Raw genomic sequence first — 21,290 nt, 5'->3', positions numbered from 1 at the left:
CGTCACACTAGACAATATCGCTAGCGATCCGTGACGTTGCAGCGTCCTCGCTAGCGATATCGTCCAGTGTGACAGGCAGCAGCGATCAGGCCCCTGCTGTGCTGTCGCTGGTCGGGGAAGAAAGTCCAGAACTTTATTTTGTCGCTGGACTCCCCGCAGACATCGCTGAATCGGCGTGTGTGACACCGATTCAGCGATGTCTTCACTGGTAACCAGGGTAAACATTGGGTAACTAAGCGCAGGGCTGCGCTTAGTAACCCGATGTTTACCCTGGTTACCATCCTAAAAGTAAAAAAAACAAACACTACATACTTACCTACAGCCGTCTGTCCTCCAGCGCTGTGCTCTGCTCTCCTCCTGTACTGGCTGTGAGCGTCGGTCAGCCGGAAAGCAGAGCGGTGACGTCACCGCTCTGCTTTCCGGCCGCTGTGCTCACACAGACAGTACAGGAGGAGTGCAGAGCACAGCGCTGGAGGACAGACGGCTGTAGGTAAGTATGTACTGTTTGTTTTTTTTACTTTTAGGATGGTAACCAGGGTAAACATCGGGTTACTAAGCGCTGCCCTGCGCTTAGTTACCCGATGTTTACCCTGGTTACCGGCATCGTTGGTCGCTGGAGAGCGGTCTGTGTGACAGCTCTCCAGCGACCAAACAGCGACGCTGCAGCGATCCGGATCGTTGTCGGTATCGCTGCAGCGTCGCTAAGTGTGACGGTACCTTAAGGAAATCCTGAAAACATGACATGTTGGTGGGCCTTGAGGACTGGAGTTGGGGACCCCAGGTATAGGGGACTAGAGCACATTTGCCTTGAGAAAGACACCACGAGTGTCGGAACGCGTGGGTCCGGGTATCCTAGAAGCTGGACTTCTGACTGGGGCGACTCTCTGACTGTATTTGAGCCAGGTTTAAGTATTGTTTATCGCCTCACCCAAACTTATCCCTGGGTGTTCACAGCCAGGGCATGTGTGTGGGGGACTCCCCGTATTGTCTGTCACTCTACTTAAAGGGACACTGTCACCTGAATTTGGAGGGAACAATCTTCAGCCATGGAGGCGGGGTTTTCGGGTGTTTGATTCACCCTTTCCTTACCCGCTGGCTGCATGCTGGCTGCAATATTGGATTGAAGTTCATTCTCTGTCCTCCGTAGTACACGCCTGCACAAGGAAATCTTGCCTTGCGCAGGCGTGTACTATGGAGGACAGAGAATGAACTTCAATCCAATATTGCAGCCAGCATGCAGCCAGCGGGTAAGGAAAGGGTGAATCAAACACCCGAAAACCCCGCCTCCATGGCTGAAGATTGTTCCCTCCAAATTCAGGTGACAGTGTCCCTTTAAGCCATTGAAGATGTTTCAGTGTCCACACACACAGGCTTAGGAGTGACAGCATCTACTCATTGTTTACACACATTTAGCTTAGATTGCTGTGGCCTTTATGCTGTGACTCGGCACTCAGTAGTATTTATGTATGCTTTGTCGCTGTAATCTGTGAAATTGTTACATTTGTCACTTCCAGCTCAGGATTACCCCTTCTTTTGGGTACTTTACCCTTTATCTATGGATCTGCATTCATGTGTATTATCCTTTGAGGATTTTTAATTGTTTTTATGTGTGCTCCTTGTTTTTCTATGATAAAGCTTTTTTGACACTCTTATCGGTTTGGGTGATCCCTGTTATATGCATGTACTTTTTCTTCATGTTTTCTGGTATATATGAAACTTGCCCACTATAGTATTCCTGTCTTGGTGAATCATTTTATGGTTATTGTATATTTATTTATATGCCCCATTGTGAGTCTAAACTATGCTTGCCGGTTATGTGATTTTTTAATGTTTGCACTTATTGTTATCTAATAAAGCTTACATCACACTCTACCTATTGGTGTGCATCGCTTCTTGTGCCTCTTTTTCTTGTTCTATTGCGGCATCTTTAATTTGCATTAATAAAAACAAAAACCTTCCCCATCCCTACTCCTATGTGTAATTAAGTCACACTTCTTTTTTTTTTAATTATATTAGAGAAATGTATTTTACATACATGTTTATTAAAAAATAAAAAGGCTTATGTAGAGCTCATATATACAATAAGTACATCATGTGATTGTTGCTTTTACAAAACATATATACATAGATAGCACAAACATAAATAGTGACATAAATGACTTAAAAATTCTTCACATCTTCGTGTCCACGATCACGTTGCCGTCTTTGTCTTTAACCCTGACTCTTCCTGAAGCATATTTGGTTTCCTGTTGGCCATTAGTGTACACTGTTTTCACTGTACCATCCGGATATTCCCGCCTTTTAAACTGAGTCGTGTGGAATTCTCGCTGTCCGTTGTCAAATTCTATTACTTTGGTCCCATCTCTAGAGGCAGAAAAGATAACAGAAATATATATATATATATATATATATATATATATATATATATATATATATATATATATATATATATATATATAAAGTATATGCTGGATACAGAAAATGTACTACAGTAGTGAATAACAAGTAATTTAAAGAGTGATTTATCTACACTAAGGTTTCTTATGCCAGTCTTGAACAGACACCCCACTGAAGATACACCACCTTATTATGAGGAACCTGTCTCTTAAAAGATTTAGCTCATCTTTTGGCTGGCTGTCCAACAAAAAAATATGTACACCAACCATGATTTTAGCTAAAATTTATGGCAGTTTCTAACTTGCATTGTATTAAATTTACCACTCCACACTTGACTATGTTCCCTTTGCTACATTCCAGGAACTTCTTTGGAAAATGTAGGGGGTTGATGCAAATAAACGGTAACTTTGACACCAGACAACTGGCATACAGGGGATTGATACACCCTCCCCACCACTTGCCTAGAGTGAATACAAGTAAATCTACTTCTCAGCTGAGAGTAAGATTAAATCTATATGGGTCTGGTTGAAGGAACAGCATTAAGGTACCTTCACACATAACGATATTGTTAACGATATCGTTGCTATTTGTGACGTAGCAACGATATCGTTAATGAAATCGTTATGTGTGACAGCGACCAACGATCAGGCCCCTGCTGGGAGATCGTTGGTCGCTGAATAAAGTCCAGAACTTTATTTCGTCGCTGGACTCCCTGGAGACATCGCTGGATCGGCGTGTGTGACACCGATCCAGCGATGTCTTCACTGGTAACCAGGGTAAACATCGGGTAACTAAGCACAGGGCCGCGCTTAGTAACCCGATGTTTACCCTGGTTACCATGCTAAAAGTAAAAAAAACCAAACAGTACATACTTACCTACAGCCGTCTGTCCTCCAGCGCTGTGCTCTGCACTCCTCCTGTACTGGCTGTGAGCCGGAAAGCAGAGCGGTGACGTCACCGCTCTGCTTTCCGGCTCACAGCCAGTACAGGAGGAGTGCAGAGAAGCAGAGCGCAGCGCTGGAGGACAGACAGCGGTAGGTAAGTATGTAGTGTTTGTTTTTTTTTACTTTTAGCATGGTAACCAGGGTAAACATCGGGTTACTAAGCGCGGCCCTGCGCTTAGTTACCCGATGTTTACCCTGGTTACCGGCATCGTTGGTCGCTGGAGAGCGGTCTGTGTGACAGCTCTCCAGCGACCAAACAGCGACGCTGCAGCGATTCGGATCGTTGTCGGTATCGCTGCAGCGTCGCTAAATGTGAAGGGGCCTTTAGCCAACTGTAACCAATTAGTATATTGTAATTTATTTTTAGAGCACCATTGATTATATGGTTCTGTACATGAGAAGGGGTTACATGTAAAATGTAAATTATGGTGAACAATCTAACAAGGACAGACTGACACAGAGAAAGGAGAGAAGGCCTACACTCTACACGCAGTGTTCCCCAACTCCAGTCCCCAAGAGCCACCAACAGGTCATGTTTTCAGGATTTCCTTAGTATAGTCCAGGTGACGCAATTATCCCCTCTTCAATACTAAGGAAATCCTGAAAACATGACCTGTTGGTGGCTCTTGAGGACTGGAGTTGGGGAACATTGTCTACAGGATAATGGGACAGGAGACTGTTGGGTGGTTGCTGCAGCTCCAGCGGTGGTGGGGTCATTCCAGGCTGTAAGCTTTCTTGAAGAGATGGGTTTGTAAGTTCCATCTGAAAGTTCAGAGTGTGATGGATAATCGGATATATTACGGCACAGAATTCCAGAGGATGGGGAATACTCTGGAAATGTCTTGGAGGCGATTGGGTAAGGCACATATGAGTGTGGAGTAGAGAAGGTGGTCTTGGGAGAACTGTAGGGTGTGTTTTGGAAGATATCAAAAGATTAGTTCTAAGATATACAGAGGAGACAGATTATGGCCAGCTTTGTAGGTCAGTGTTAGCAGCTTGAACTTGATACATTGAGGAACTGAGAGTCAATCAAGGGAGAAGCAGAGAAGTAGTGTGGGGAGAGGTGGATTAGTCTGGTAGCAAAGTAAAGGACGAACTGGAGAAGTGTGGGAATGTTAGAGAGGCCACAGAGCAGGATGTTGTAGTAGAGTCAGGAGATGATGAGGGCCATGCACTAACATTGTAGTAGATGCAGGGGTAAGGAAAGAACAGATTCGGGAAATATTTGTAGTTAGAGGTGGCAAGAGCTTGTGCAGTTTGAAAGACTGGGCAGAGTCGACTATTAATCCGAGGCAGTGGACTTCCAGTACTGTGGAGAGCGTAGTGTCATTAATTCTGATAGAGTAGGGAGATTAGGTGAGATGGAGGAAAGACAATGAGTTCAGTTTTGTCCACATTGAGTTTTAGGAAGCAAGAGCAGGAGGATATGGTTGATGGACACTCTTGGATTCTGGAAAGCAGAGGTAGATCTGGGTATCATCAATGTATAGGTGGTACTTGAAGCCATGGGACTTTGAGCAGTCCTAGGCCAAAGGCTTAAGATTTGGATGAGTAAGGATCCCAGAACAGAGCATTAAGGGACGCCAACATAGAGAGCGCGGGAGGAGGAGGTAGTGTGAGAGATGCTAAATGTGCATTTAGAAAGGTATGAGGAGATCCACGAGGTCTCTGACGTAAAGGGAAGGGATTTGTAGTTGGTAGGAGTGGTCAAGTATGTCGAAGGTAGAGGACAACTCTAGAAGGAGGAGTACAGAGAATTGCCTGTTAGCTTTGCCAGTAAATACAGTACAGACCAAAAATTTGGACACACCATCTCATTTAAAGATTTTTCTGTATTTTTATGACTATGAAAATTGTACGTTCACACTGAAGGCATCAAAACTATGAATTAACACATGTGGAATTATATACTTAATTTCAGTTGTTTCACTCTTTTTTGTTATGTCTTATATTCTAGGTTCTTCAAAGTAGTCACCTTTTGCTTTGATGACTGCTTTGCACACTCTTGGCATTCTCTTGATGAGCTTCAAGAGGTAGTCACGGGAATGGTTTTCACTTAATAGGTGTGCCTTTTCAGGTTTAATAAGTGGGATTTCTTGCCTCATAAATGGGGTTGGGACCATCAGTTCTGTTGAGCAGAAGTCTGGTGGATACACAGCTGATAGTCCTACTGAATAGACTGTTAGCTGCTTTTTTCTTGCCATAATATAAATTCTAAGTAAAGAAAAACGAGTGGCCATCATTACTTTAAGAAATGGAGGTCAGTCAGTCCGAAAAATTGGAAAACTTTGAAAGTGTCCCCAAGTGCAGTGGCAAAAACAATCAAGTGCTACAAAGAAACTGACTCACATGAAGACCGCCCCAGGAAAGGAAGACCAAGAGTCAACTCTGCTTCTGAGGATAAGTTTATTCGAGTCACCAGCCTCAGAAATCGCAGGTTAACATCAGCTCAGATTAGAAACCAGGTCAATGCCACACAGAGTTCTAGCAGCAGACACATCTCTACAACAACTGTTAAGAGGAGACTTTGTGCAGCAGGTCTTCATGGTAAAATAGGTGCTAGGAAACCACTGCTAAGGACAGGCAACAAGCAGCAGAGACTTGTCTGGGCTAAAGAACACATAGAATGGACATTAGACCAGTGGAAATCTGTGCTTTGGTCTGATGAGTCCAAATTTGAGATCTTTGGTTCCAACCGTCGTGTCTTTGTGCGACGCAGAAAAGGTGAATGGATGCCTGGTTCCCACCGTGAAGCATGGAGGAGGAGGTGTGGGGGTGCTTTGCTGGTGACACTGATGGGGATTTATTCAAAATTGAAAGCATACTGAACCAACATGGCTACCACAGCATCTTGCAGCTGCATGCTATTCCATCCAGTTTGCGTTTAGTTGGACCATCATTTATTTTTCAACAGGACAATAACCCCAAACACACCTCCAGGCTGTGTAAGGGCTATTTGACCAAGAAGGAGAGTGATGGCGTGCTACGCCAGATGACCTGGCCTCCAGTCACCAGACCTGAACCCAATTGAGATGGTTTGGGGTGAGCTGGACCGCAGAGTGAAGGCAAAAGGGCCCAGTGCTAAGCATCTCTGGGAACTTCTTCAAGATTGTTGGAAGACCATTCCCGGTGACTACCTCTTGAAGCTCATCAAGAGAATGCCAAGAGTGTGCAAAGCAGTCATCAAAGCAAAAGGTGGCTACTTTGAAGAACCTAGAATATAAGACATAATTTCAGTTGTTTCACACTTTTTTGTTAAATATATAATTCCACTGTTAATTCAGTTTTTTTTTTTTTGTTTCAAAAGAATTTTTATTGAAATTTTCAATAACAGTCCGAAATTTAAATGTAGATGTACTCCCTCGCAGGGGAGTCTATAACTGAGAAATATATGATCATAAACTTATTTTGAACGTAGGGGAAGACAATACCAAGACAACATAGGGAGGAAACATTAAGGGAAAGGGGGACTGCAGTTACATCTTAAAATTAATTCATAGTTTTGATGCCTTCAGTGTGAATATACAATTTTCATAGTCATGAAAAGACAAAAAAATCTTTAAATGAGGTGTATCCAAACTTTTGGTCTGTACTGTATATCATTAGTAATTTTGGTTAGGGCAGTTTCGGTGGCAGAGACGGAAACCAGATTGTAGGTTGTCAAAGCGCAAGTTAGATGAGAGGTGGGAGGAAAGATTATTACAGTTAGGAGGTTATTGCATTAAAGGGAAGGTGCCACCAGTTTTCTTGCATTTTGTTTTTTTTGTGAAATTAAGCTTAAAATAGTAATTAAAACGTATTAATGCAATGTTTGCACTGTTTGCAAACATTTCTATATGAAAAATATATATTTTTCTACAAATATACATATTTACCACTAGGGGGAGCATTTTCCGTTTTAGACCTCAAGCAGCTATAGTAAGATTTAGCAGCTGTGCCCCAGGGATATTAGACCACCCAAAAGGGGAGGGAAATGGTGAGGTCAGCAGTTACTGCTCCAACAGTAAGAATGAAGAGCAGCATCACAGGGCAGCACCATGCAGTTACTGCATCAGAGGCACAGCTTGTTTACAGAGGAGCAGAACACAGTGGACTCAGCAGCATTTTTTGTGAATAACATTCTTGCCATCCCCCTTCCCCCACCTTAATCCCTGTCCTGTCAGCTGCCCTTCCTGCTCTCTCCAGGTGTCACCTTCCTCTCTGCAGGCTGTGAGTGCAGCTTACTGGAGATCACAGGGACTGTGTGTGAGGGGGAGGGGGAGACATGGCAGGAGAAACACACAGGGCAGCTTGTGAGGAGCAGAGGACGTGCCTGCCTGGAGTACAGAGGAGCAGTGAGGGCTTCTTCTGTCCTGTGATAGAGAGCACAGGGCTATAATAAAATGGCAGCTAGTCACACCTACAGCAGTGAGTTGTGCAGCCCACAGAGGCGTGCCCAGCTCACTGCTAATGCTGCTGCAATGTTACAGATAGGGTCCGAGCCGGTCTATTATCTCCTATGTCCATGGGGTGCCGTAATCTGACACTGATAGTGCCCTGCTACTGCTGCAAAACCAAGATGTCAGCCCCCAGTGCCTTCTTTAAACTCATATAACACATGAAATCTGTTTCACATGCATTTCAAACTTGCTTATAGCAGCATGTTATGCTACATTACGGTGATTTATTAATGACCTACAAACGCAGTACCTTCCCTTTAAGTAAAAGGTAGGATCAATTTGGCTGGTAAGGTCAACAACTCCATATTTGCTGTGAAATATATCTCCAACTGTATGAGAAAGTTACAGGAATTGATCATTATACAGTAAATAAACTTGATTTTGAACAAAACTGGAAAACCTACATCTGTCACTGAATCTATCAAAAAAAATGGAAGCAACACACTGTCTTGATCAAATCAGGTGCATTTAATTGCCATCTGGTGACGAAAGTATTCTGGTAAATAACTGGAAAGCATAGAAAGTTAAAAGGCGCATTCCGGTGAAGTAAACATACCCTAAAATCCACAGAAAGTGGATTTAAGTATATGTGCACACGATGCGGATTTTGCTGCGCATCTGCAGCGTTTCCGCAGCTGCGGGTCCGCAGCAGTTTCCCATGCGTTTACAGTTCAATGTAAACCTATGGGAAACCAAAAACGCTGTGCCCATGCTGCGGAGAAAACTGCGCGGAAACGCAGGGGTTTACATTCCACAGCATGTCACTTTCTGCGGATTCCGCAGTGGTTTTACAACTGCTCCAATAGAAATCTGCAGTTGTAAAACCGCAGTGAAAACCACAGAAAAACCGCGGTAAATCCGCGATAAATCTGCAGCGGTTTTCCACTGCGGATTTATCAAATCTGCTGGAATCCGCTGCAGAAAAATCCGCAGTGGACCCAGAATATGTGTGCACATACCCTTACTGGTAGATGCCACTTCATGTGATATTATAACTACTCACAATGACCTCACAACATGGATGCTGTTCGAGTGCTTACCCTTCTCTTCTGGGACAAGGTGCTGTGAAAGAGAACGTGCGCTGTCTTGGCGCCTTCTTTAGTCTCTCCCCATTTCTTTACACGTTTTATATGACAACTCATGGCTTCCTCCATGCTTACCCCGAGCACACTCCTTGACATGCCACATACAATCTGTGAAAGAGCGCATAAGGTGAGACGGAGGCATGAGGTGTCACATAAAAGCTGTAAAAAAAAATAATAAAAAAAAACAGGGAGAGAGTGTGAAATGAGCCATGACAATACACATATTAGTTTTGCGATCCTTCACAATATTTGTGACATACAGCACACAGGCTTGGTCAGGGAGAATAAGGGGGGCGTGGCCTGGGCAGCAAGGGAGCAGGATGCTGATTTTGAGAGCTCTGAGAAAGCAACGACCTAAACAATATCAATCCAATAGGAGGATCTGCTTCCTTCTCCAATTGTTTAAAGGGAATTGATCCTACATACCACCAGAAACTTTTGTGTTCAGGATCCCGGAGGAAAAGAGTAATTTCCTGCTGTTTTTCGGCCTGCTGCAGACTGCGTGGCTGGGGCCCTCCACTAGGCCGCACTCTGCAGCCCACTTATCTGGCCCGCACTCGGCACACAGGCTGCATCGCTCTGCTCCCCTCCCCCATCCACCTGGGGTGGTGAATGTGACTGGTGTCCACCCGCCCGCGTCTGAATGGTGAGAGACCCAGACGGCGATCCGGAACGGAGTCTTGTCGGCGCTGAGACAGGACCCTGGAGCAGATTGGACTGACCCGCGAGCCTGAAGCCCAGGGGCCCCGCTGCAGAAAGCCACCATCGGCGAGCCGCCGCTGGTCCGTCAAGAGACCTACCCGTGATCCGGAGAGGAGGCGCGTCCTCGGGAGTCGGTCGACGTAGAGACGGGGAGACCTGCCGGAATGTGCCCGCGCTGACGTGTGGAGTGGAGCTGAAGGCACCTGCGGAGACATCCAGCAGGCGCGGCTGAAGGTGAGCGGACCCAGGAGCGGCACTCGGCAGCAGCATTACACCAGCGCTACTGTGGCTGGGTGCAGACTGGTGACCGGCGCTCTGTCACCCCTGGAACCAGGTAATACATGCAGCACTCGGCAAAGCTACAACTAGCCGCCGCAATATTAGACTCCCAGCTCACGTCCGGACGGAGGACAGGTCATACGGGCCAATACGGGAAATAAAACAGGATCTATCACAACCAGTTCACAGGTTGGAAATAGTTCAGAACACTCAGACATCAATGTCACAACATACAAATATCCTACTAAACTGCCTCAAAGAGAACCCCCTACCCCCCCCCCCCCCCCCCCCCCCCTCCGGATGTAATATGCCGTTTTCTCGACTACTGAATTAAAGATCTCATTCGTGCGCGTGAAGCACCGGATATCACATATGAAGACTCACAAATAAGACTATTCCAAGACCTTTCGGCTACAACGTTGAAAAAACGAAGGATACTGAAACCCTTTACGGAGGCCCAGACATTAAAGGGTCATCGCTTCCACTGGTTATTCCCCTTTGGAATCTTTATCACAGCAGGAGATAAAAAACTTCTAGCCAGAACATCCACGGAGGTCAAGGAACTTTGCAAGGTTCTAAATATCACCTTAGATACATACCCAGATCTGGAAACATTCCACTCAGCTTCACAGCAACAACCGTTCCCAAGCCTTGCCCCATGGCACCTCGCAGGGACTCCTAAATCCAAAAGACTGAAAGGAAATCAACAAAAACACCACCACCAAAAGGAGACCCTGAAGTAACCTGGTCAGCTGAAGACAGCTCTAACTTGTAATATGACTTCCACTCTAATTTGAGTTAAAATTTCTCACTGTACTTTGATGCTTAACTATTGTCCCTAAACCTACCCAACCCATCTCCCCCTTACCCCTCCCAGCCCATCCCCAATCCTACCCCCCCCCCCCCCCCCAAGCTCTCCATCCTACCTTCCCCATTCTATACCCATCTCCACCCTAACCTACCTCTATACCCTGAAATGGATATTAACGCATAGTAGATTCAGCTAGCGATCCTGGACCTTCTGTTCCAATCCATTCCCCGCCCTTACCAAACCCACCTTCCCTCATACCCCATCCTCGTCTTACCTTAATCCACCCCCCCTCCTCCGTAGCCCCAACCCTCCCCACTCCAACCCCACCCCCACGCTAACCTTCCCTATATCTTGGTCAGATGTTAGACTCTCAGTTACTAGGCTTCGGAATATGGTTATTACTCTCCCTCAAAAGAAGCCTGTGAGACAGTCATGTCAACTGTCCAAATATGTTAATTAAGATTTTTCTTATGTTTGCATTTATAACTAATGTGTTGTTTATAAATTCTTTCAGGTTCTGGTTTTCTTCTATTTCTCCCTTCTCCCCCCTTTGTTTCTTCTTCCCCTTCTTCCCAACCTCTATCCTAGCACCCTAGGGCTCCCGCATCATCGGATGACGACTATCCTACAAATACCCGACTCCCCCGAACTTCATGGGCGCGGCAACTCAGGATAAGGTATTTACCTTCGCTTCCCTCAATGCAAATAGCTTAAACTCACCGAACACAAGGTGACACACACTAAATCAACTTAAAAAGCAAAAAGCAGACGTCTTGCTAATCCAAGAAACGCACTTTAAACCTGACAAACTTCCCAACTTTGAACACTCAGTATGATACATGGTTCCATGCTACCACGACACAAACTGGTTCAAGAGGTACATCGATAGCGATAGCAAAAAGAATACCTTTTCAACCCCGTAATTTGATAACAGATCCCAATGGCAGATATGTGCTGGTCAAGGGACTCCTAGCTGGGAATCTAGTCACTATCTGTAGCTTATACGCTCCCAATAAAAAAAAACACTAAAATGGTTAATGTCCCTGCTAAGGAAGATTGAGGATTTCCGAGAAGGATCTCTTGTCATAGGCGGAGATGTGAATATAGCATTAGAACCTCTAATAGATACAACAACAAAAAAGAGCACTCTTTCCGCAAAAGACTTAACTAGAATAAAAGCAAAACTTGGGTCAATGCAGATAATAGACGTCTGGAGGTATTTGCACCCGTCGGACCTTGATTTCACTTACTATTCTCACCCCCACAAATCATACCATCGGCTTGACTATATATTCACACCCAGACAGCTGCTACCCAACGTATTAAAAGCCAACATAATCCCTAATATTCATTCAGATCACTCCATAGTGCTGTTTCAAACAACACTAACCAAACCCTTCTTTATCAATAGATCATGGCAACTCAATGAGTTCATTTTGAACTCTCCAGAATTCATAACCCGCATTGAAAAAAAACTTAATCAATTCTTTGAACAAAATGACACTGGAGAGATCTCCGCTTCGATTCTATGGGAAGCCCACAAATCTGTAATTAGAGGAGAGCTAATCTCAATTTCCTCACATCTCAATAAACAGAGACAACAAGAACTAAACACCCTATATAAAGAGATATATGATCTAGAGACCCGACACAAAAAACAGGCAGAACAACAATTAGATGAATTGACCAAAATAAGGCAACGCCTAAAAGAAATCTTAAACTTAAAATCAATGAAATGGTACACATCGTGGCAAACCAAAATGTTCGTGCACGGTGACAAAGCAGCAAAATTTATGCTATCAAAGCTCAGACGGCGGCAAGCGTGTACCTATATTCATTCCATCAAGTCCTCAAGTGGCCATAGTACTCAAAATTATAAGCAAATAGAGACAGAATTCCTAAACTATTATAAACATCTCTATATATGCCTCAAAACTACTGGAACAGCATGTCCATCTTGAACTGTTCTCCCACCTCTCCTCCTGCTCCCTCTTTGACCGGTTACAATCTGGCTTCCGAACACATCACTCAACTGAAACTGCCCTAATTAAAGTGACCAATGACCTACTAACCGCCAAGAGCAAGCGACACTACTCTGTCCTCCTCCTCCTGGACCTGTCTTCTGCCTTCAACACTGTGGACCACTCCCTCCTGTTACAGATCATCTCTTGGCATCACAGACTTGGCCCTATCCTGGATCTCATCATATCTAACAGAACGGACATTCAGTGTCTCCCTCTCCCACACCACCTCCTCATCTCGCCCCCTGTCTGTCGGTGTTCCCCAAGGCTCAGTTCTAGGACCCCTACTCGTTTACAATATCATCTCTATGCTGATGACACGCAGATCTACCTATCAGGACCCGACCTCACTTCCTTACTGACCAAAATCCCACAATGTCTGTCTGCTATTTCATCCTTCTTTTCTGCTCGTTTTCTAAAACTGAACATGGACAATACAGAATTCATCATCTTTCCCCCACCTCACTCTACCCCTCCACCCGAGCTATCCATCAATGTCAATGGCTGCTCACTTTCCCCAGCTCCCGCACGCTCGGTGCCTCGGGGTGATCCTTGACTCTACCCTCTCTTATAAGCCACATATCCAAGCCCTTGCCTCCTCTTGCCGATTCCAACTCAAAAACATTTCCCGGATCCGTACATTCCTTGACCATGAAACCACAAAAACACTAGTACATGCCCTTATCTCCCGCCTCGACTACTGCAACCTCCTACTCTCTGGCCTTCCCTCTAGCACTCTGGCACCACTCCATTCCGTTCTAAACTCTGCTGCCCGACTAATCCACCTGTCACTCTCCTCTGCTCTGCACTACTAGCGCTCAGGATCCAGCGCCGTTACTCCCTCCAGGCTTTGTGCCGCTCTGGCGCTTCACCTTCCTTTGTGATCCTGCAGCAGACTGCAGCTCCTATATCCCGTGCTCTGGCTGACGCTCATTCAGGCTCATTAGCTTCCTCATCCAGTCAATGTCTAAGAAACGCTCTGACGAAGGTCCGGTGTGGACCGAAAACGTTTAGCGGTTTTGTTTGTCTGGATGCATCAATAAACTAAGAAGCTTTTCTTCTCAAAAATTGAGTGCCAAGTTTCATTCATCTTTAATCCACCTGTCTCCCCAATACTCCCCAGCCTCTCCTCTCTGCCAGGCCCTTCACTGGCTTCCTATTGCCCAGAGGCTACAGTTCAAAACACTAACAATGACATACAAAGCCATTCACAATCTGACTCCTCCATACATCTGTGACATGGTCTCCCGTTACCTACCTACACGCAACCTTCGATAATCTCATGATCTCCTACTCTACTCCTCTCTCATCTCTTCCTCCCACAACCGCATCCAAGACTTCTCCCGTGCTTCCCCTATAATCTGGAACTCTCTACCCCAACACATCAGGCTCTCACCTACCACGGAAACCTTCAAAAGGAACCTGAAGACCCACCTCTTCCGACAAGCCTACAACCTGCAGTGATCCCCAGTCTATTGAACCGCTACATGACCAGCTCAACCCTCACCTAGTGTATCCTCACCCATCCCCTGTAGACTGTGAGCCCTCGCGGGCAGGGTCCTCTCTCCTCCTGTACTTGTGTGTGCCTTGTTTTACTCATGTTTATTGTACTTGTCTATATTTGCCCCATTCACATGTAAAGCACCATGGAATAAATGGCGCTATAAAAATGAATAATAATAATAATAATCTATGCCCAGAAGAGTCCAGCCCTGATAAATCTAAACGGAAATGCACTATTAAGAACTTCCTAACGCGTCTGAATTTACCCCAACTGACAGCCTCTCAAAAACACCTTTTAATCAAACCATTCCAGATGGAGGAGCTCCAATCCACCCTGTCGGGGACCCCTTCAGGTAAAGCCCCTGGTCCTGATGGACTACCAACAATATATTATAAGTCCTTTCCTCTGGTGCTCCTCCCACGCCTCTTAAACATGTGCAACTCTGTATAGGGAAATGATCGCCATTTAATACTAACACTAGAAGCTAAAATATCATTAATATACAAAGAGGGCAAAGACCAAGAGCAGTGCAGTAGCTACTGACCAATCTCGTTGTTGAATGTAGATCTGAAACTATTTGCTAGTATGATAGCACGAAGAGTAGCAGTGTTCTTGGCAGAACTGATTACAACGAATCAGACGGGCTTTGTTGCGGGTAGAGAGGGAAGGGACAACGCTTATAAAATACTACACCTGATGCACTATGCAAAGGAAAGAAAATTACCCATAGTTTTACTCGGGACTGATGCGGAGAAAGCCTTTGACAGGGTGGACTGGACCTATTTAGAGGAGACCCTGGTCGTTTTGGTTTTCCACAGCAACTAATTACATCAATAATGGATATGTATTTAATCCAAAAAAATTCTACCAATCCCAAAAAAATAATAATAAGCAGCAGGGTAGAAATGGTACTAAATTAAATAAAATTTAACCTTTAATATTAGTATTAAAATCGTACAAGACAAGAACAGCTAACACACAAAATACATATACCGCAAGCCACCCAAAGAAGCAAAAAACACCCTCTGAGTGTATCATAAATAAGCTACTTGGGTGGATAGATAAGTCCCGGTCAATAACAACTAATAAGGCCGAGCACTACTCACAAATACAGCAGTGTCCCTGGGTAATATCAGCAACCTCAAAACTAGAGAGTCCAGCTGTACCATATCAACATAATATACCATATGGTTACCCTCGCATAAAAAATGACATCTGCTAAAAGATGGTAATAAATGGAACGGTCTCACCCAGGTAGATCGTACTTCATGTTCCTTCTGGTCTCTCTGGCCGTTCCAAAGGGGATACTTCAGGTTGATCCCAGAGTGTGGGGAAACGGATATACCCTAATCACCGTAATATTACAAACCCACCATTAGGATCCCCGAGTTTCCAAAATTAACCCCGTGGCCTCCCAACGCGTTTCATTGTTCCAAATCATCAGGGGAGGAATAAATGAATAAATGCCAGTTTGGGGAATGAAGGGGTTTTCCGTGCACGGAATAAACCTCCTTCTTGTTTAAGATCATCCAGCGTTGGGAGGCCACGGAGGCTGATTATTTTGAACGGTGGGTGTTTTTTGCTTCTTTGGGTGGCTTGCGGTATATGTATTTTGTGTGTTAGCTGTTCTTGTCTTGTACGATTTTAATACTAATATTAAAGGTTAAATTTTATTTAATTTAGTACCATTTCTACAATAATGGATATGTATAGAAACCCCAGAACCCGAATTAGAATTAATAGTTCGTTGACCGACGCATTTACAATTAAAAATGGCACCCGTCAGGGCTGCCCCCTGTCGCCGATTCTTTTTGTGCTTTCGATGGAACCTCTGCTAAGAGCTATCCAGCAGAACACAGAAATTGAAGGTATCAAAATAGGCAAAACCCAATAGAAAACAGCGGCCTTTGCTGATGACCTCCTTATATTGATGACAAGACCGCTCAAAAGCCTCCCTGCCCTGACGAAGGTCTTAGAGGAATATAGCTCCCTTACTAATTTCAAAGTAAACCTATCAAAATCGGAGGCACTAGACCTCAATGTCCCCACACATACTCTTACTAAATTAAAGAAACTATACCCCTACTCATGGCCTAAACAATTCATTACGTACCTCGGAATTAAAATATGTAGGAACCATAAAAAATTATTTGCTCTTAACTTCTATCCTCTACTCGAAAAGGTGACATCTACTATTAAATCTTGGAGGGACCAATACCTATCATGGACGGGAAGAAAAAACCTCCTTAAAAGTTTAATACTGCCCAAATTTATTTATTTATTTCAAATGCTCCCTATACACATCCCAGACTCCTATCTCGCTAAAATAAACTCCCTATTCCTCCAATATATATGGAAAAATATTAAACCGCGAATTGGTTACCGCACGCTGACGCTATCCAGACCCAATGGTGGCATGGGTGCTCCTGACATAAGGAAATATTATTATGCCGCAGTATTGTCGCGAGCAGCTGCCTTAATCCGAGGCACTCGGAACAAGCAGTGGCTGGCGGTGGAGGAGGGACTTTCTCCCCTACCCATCAGACCATTTCTATTAACTTATGCTAGGGCGCAGCCGCCCCCTAGGTCCCGCAAGCCGCTCACCCGATCACTTTTTAGAATCTGGGCCAAAACATACAACATCCTTCTTCCCCCCTCGTCTCCACTATTTACACTTGCGGACATTTGCCACACACACAACAACAAAAAGGGATGTTTTCAAACAGCAAGGGTTTGATATACCTATAGATAGACTTATGTTGGACGGTGCGCTCCTCCCATTAGCAGAAGTTGGTAAACTTCCGGGCCTCGCAAATCTCAATTTTATACAATACTCCTCTCTCAAAAAACTCACTGAAACAACTGTTAAGACTCATCTCCTTTCTTGTTATAACTTGTTACAATTTTGCTATTGTATGTTTACATTTGTTAAATTTAATAAAAAGAACATTGAAAAGAAAAAAAAAAGGTCAGGGAGAACAAGAAGCAAGCCACAACACTATAATCCGTGAATCCCAGAAAGGAGGGTTAGCAACTAGGAGAATCATCAGTGCTCTTGTAAAATCACATCAGGTGGTGTATTAAGCCTTTATAGGTTTTTGACAGAAAGTGGATTTAAACATTTTTGTCGACCCAGAGTAACTCTTTAGCTACTGGATGTAGACACTACCATACAGAAACTTCACCGTCATTATCTGAACCGTACATACACTGGATTGTCACGGAGCCACAATACATGACTGGGCTCAGCAGCTGCCCTATGTGAAGGTGGTGAAGGTGCTGATTGAAATAGATAGGACTCATGGGAGTAAGTGAAAGGGGATCCTGTTACCTTTTTAACAACCAATTGTAATACAGCGCGAGCGGTGGTCGCACACACAGTCCGTGTACACAAGAAAAAAAACTTACGGGTGAGTGGTTATTATTGTTCCATCAGGGAAGATGCTTTCTTCTCTTCCATCTTGATAAAGATTTTTTATCGTTTGATCAGGAAATGTTATCTCTTTCTTTCCATCAGGGAAATGTTTTTCTATATTAATAAAAAATGAATATGATGTACAAAATGTATCAATGACTCGATAGCATTTTGACTATATAGATCATTTCAACATTCAGAATACAAACTCAGAAATTGCGTACTGGTGGGTTTTTTGTTTTTTTTTTCAACATAAACCACGCCTACCTTGTCCATAAGCCGTGCCTGGTATTGCAACTCTTTATTTAATGAAACATGTGCAATACCAAACATGACCTATAAAAACAAAACTTATGACTTATGTGCGGGAAGCAGATCCCTTGAAGAACACTTCTCTAGGGTCGTGGTAACTGGAGAAGGCAGGGGAAATCTATAGCGTTAGCTGCTCGTATCCTGGACACAGTGAAAGGCACAACATTACATTATACTAAAAAATGAGAACACTAAGGAGAAATTTATCAAAACCCCTTTTTCATATGCTTGTTTTGATCAAAAGCATGTGCCAGTAAGGTGTGCCAAAATTAGGAGTGGCACGTGCAGGCTCCAGTAAGGTGTACCAAAATTAGTAGGAGGAGCGCGTGCAGGCTCCAGTAAGGTGTACCAAAATTAGTTGGAGGGGCGCGTGCAGGCGCCAGGAAGGTGTACCAAAATTAGGAGGGGCACGTGCAGGCGCCTGGAAGGTGTGTCAAAATTAGTAGGAGGGGGCGTGTGCAGGCGCCTGGAAGGGGTGTCAAAATTAGTAGGAGGGGCGTGTGCAGGCTCCAGTAAGGTGTACCAAAATTAGGAGGGGCACGTGCAGGCTCCAGTAAGGTGTACCAAAATTAGTGGGAGGGGCGCGTGCAGGCTCCAGTAAGGTGTACCAAAATTAGTAGGAGGGGCGCGTGCAGGCTCCAGTAAGGTGTACCAAAATTACAAGGGGCACGTGCAGGCGCCGGGAAGGTGTGTCAAAATTAGTAGGAGGGGCTCGTGCAGGCGCCTGGAGGGGGTGTCAAAATTAGTAGGAGGGGCGCGTGCAGGCGCCAGTAAGATGTGCCAAAATTAGTAGGAGGGGCGTGTGCAGGCACCAGGAAGGTGTACCAAAATTAGTAGGAGGGGCGCGTGCAGGCGCCAGGAAGATGTGCCAAAATTAGTAGGAGGGGCGTGTGCAGGCTCCAGTAAGGTGTACCAAAATTAGGAGGGGCACGTGCAGGCGCCTGGAAGGTGTGTCAAAATTAGTAGGATGGGGCGCATGCAGGCGTCTGGAAGGGGTGTCAAAATTAGTAGGAGGGGCGCGTGCAGGCGCCAGGAAGATGTGCCAAAATTAGTAGGAGGGGCGTGTGCAGGCACCAGGAAGATGTGTCAAAATAAGTAGGAGGGGCTTGTGCAGGCGCCAGGAAGGTGTGCCAAAATTAGTAGGGGGGGTGGCATGCGGGCGCCAGTAAGGTGTGCCAAAATAAGTAGGGGGGGTGGCATGTGGGCGCCAGTAAGGTGTGCCAAAATTAGTAGGAAGGGCGCGTGCAGGCGCCAATAAGGTGTGCCAAAATTAGTGGTAGTGGGAGGGGCCTGTAAGGTAGATTTACTCTCTAATTTAATACTATTTTTACATGGTTAAATAGGTTGGAAAAAAAAATAGTTGCCTCAAATTCAACCTTTTTTCAATTACATATACATTATCAATAGTTTGTTTTAAGAAACCCATCCAGCCTTTTTTAAATGCTGATCTAGTATCTGCCATTACCACCTTTTGTGGTCGGACATTCCAGTCTGACTGCTCTAAATGTAATAACACCCTTTCCTATTTAGATTACAGAATCGCCTTTCTTCCACATATGTTTTTTTGTAAGTGCTTTGGAAGGAATTAATCGCTCCAATCGTTTATACTGAAGTGTGTACTCACTATATATTTATATTACACATAAATAGAAACAAATGAGATGACCTTTTGAGGTGCCTTTTTCTATGCTGAACAAGCACAACTTTCAGTATAGGGCTATAGGCAAATAGTCTTTATCATTAGGCAGTTTCAGCCAGAAACTCACCTGAAAAAGTACTGAAACATTAAAAATAACGTCCATATTTTCAGTATTTCGTTTATTTTTAAAACAGATTAGAAAGCTGACACTATCATATATATATATATATATATATATATATATATATATATATATATATATATATATATATTATTTTTTTTTTTTTTTTTTTTTAAGGTAATGGCAAAGTTTACACATCAAGGGAAGATCTTCAGGTATAAGATTACTGGTCTTTTAGTGTATTCTACTTCAAAAACTATGCGTGTATGCCGCATCTAAAAGAGTGTGGACATACCCCAACAGAGGTTGTCCATCCAGTTGCCACCTTTGAAGTAGCTAGCTTTTTAGAATATGCAGCCCAATTTTGGATCCCACATTCAAAACGTTGCCTGAGTATTTAAAGAGAACCTGTCACCAGGTTTGGCAGATACGCGTTACGGCCACCGCCCTTCAGGGCTGATATACAGCATTTAATAATGCTGTAGATAAGCCCCCGATCCGATCTGCAAGAGAAGAAAAATAACTTTTATTGTACTCACCTGCAGGGCGGTCCAGCCTGAGGGGTGTCGCAGGTCCGGGTCCAGCGCCTCCCATCTTCTTGCGATGTCGCACTCCTTACTTCATCGCTCCCGGCATCGTGCTTCTACGCAGGCGTTCTTATATGCCCTATTAAGGGCAGAGCAAATTCCTGCAGTGTGCAGGCGCTGGGCCTCTCTGACCTTTCCCGGGGCCTGCACACTGCAGTACTTTGCTCTGTCCTCAACAGGGCAGAGAAGTACGCCTGCACAGGAGCGCGATGCTGGGACGTGTCATCCACATGAAGCAAGCAGTAGGGGGGCATCGCAAGAAGACGAGAGGCGCCAGACCAAGAAGAGCGACACCCCTCAGACCGGACCGCCCTGCAGGTGAGTACAATAAAACTTATTTTTCTTCTCTTGCAGGTCGGGTCGGGTGCAGATATACAGCATTAGAGAATTCTGTAAATAAGCCCTGAAAGGCAGTGGCCGTGACTCATATCAGCCAAACCTTGTGACAGATTCCCTTTAAAAAGGGGTAATATTACACTGAGATCACAGGTTTTTTAATCTCTCTTAATACACCCTAAAGTCATATTTCATTTTGCAGCTGCTGTTTGACATTGAGCAGTGCTAATGGGGGTGAAATGATAGCAAAAGAAATAAAGGATTCCGACCTTGTTTTGTTTTTTTACAGGAATCACTGCGTAGTAAAAATGATCTAACAATAAGATTCTCCAGATAAGTTTGGTATCGCTGTAACAGAACTTACGAATATCTTTATTTACTTTAGTGGTTAAAAAAAAAAATATATAAAAATACAATTTGTCTTCATTTTGTGATGCATATAACTTTATTTTAGATTTTTTTTTATACATTTTGATGCATTTTTGTTGCAACGTGCAACTCAAAATACATTAAAAATGGCACAGGCATTGCCCCACAAGGCTGACCACCAACCTGTTTGTCCATTGGAAAACTGGAGTATTTCAAGTCCATCAGGGTAAGTTGTGTGTGTAGTTTGGGCATCAGAGTAATAATAAATCTAAAACAAGAATGAAAGACCTTTTTCAAGTGATCACAAAAGATATGAAAAACATGAAGAT

At 44.2% G+C, this 21,290-nt stretch overlaps 1 protein-coding gene across 2 annotated transcripts in view; it reads right to left on the bottom strand.

Annotated features, from left to right (window-relative positions):
* Window positions 1–2,023: 2,023 nt before the first annotated feature.
* Window positions 2,024–21,290, bottom strand: part of CPAP (centrosome assembly and centriole elongation protein) — a 94,214-nt gene continuing 74,947 nt past the window's right edge. Inside the window, exons 15-18 of one of the 2 annotated variants that reach the window (XR_011319431.1) lie at window positions 21,145–21,229; window positions 17,591–17,711; window positions 8,821–8,973; window positions 2,239–2,364 (exon numbers count right to left, since the gene is read on the bottom strand). Coding sequence is in view for 1 of the 2 variants with exons in the window: in XM_069759066.1 (XP_069615167.1) it covers window positions 2,172–2,364; window positions 17,591–17,711; window positions 21,145–21,229 (399 nt within the window). In the remaining variant the exon portion in view is untranslated. Of the gene's footprint in view, window positions 2,365–8,820; window positions 8,974–17,590; window positions 17,712–21,144; window positions 21,230–21,290 lie in introns of both variants that reach the window. The other variant, XM_069759066.1, reaches the window with a different exon arrangement.

This window comes from Ranitomeya imitator, chromosome 3 (genome assembly GCF_032444005.1).
Source record: "Ranitomeya imitator isolate aRanImi1 chromosome 3, aRanImi1.pri, whole genome shotgun sequence".
Taxonomy (NCBI): Eukaryota; Metazoa; Chordata; class Amphibia; order Anura; family Dendrobatidae; genus Ranitomeya; species Ranitomeya imitator.
This window is presented reverse-complemented; position numbering and strand designations above follow the sequence as displayed.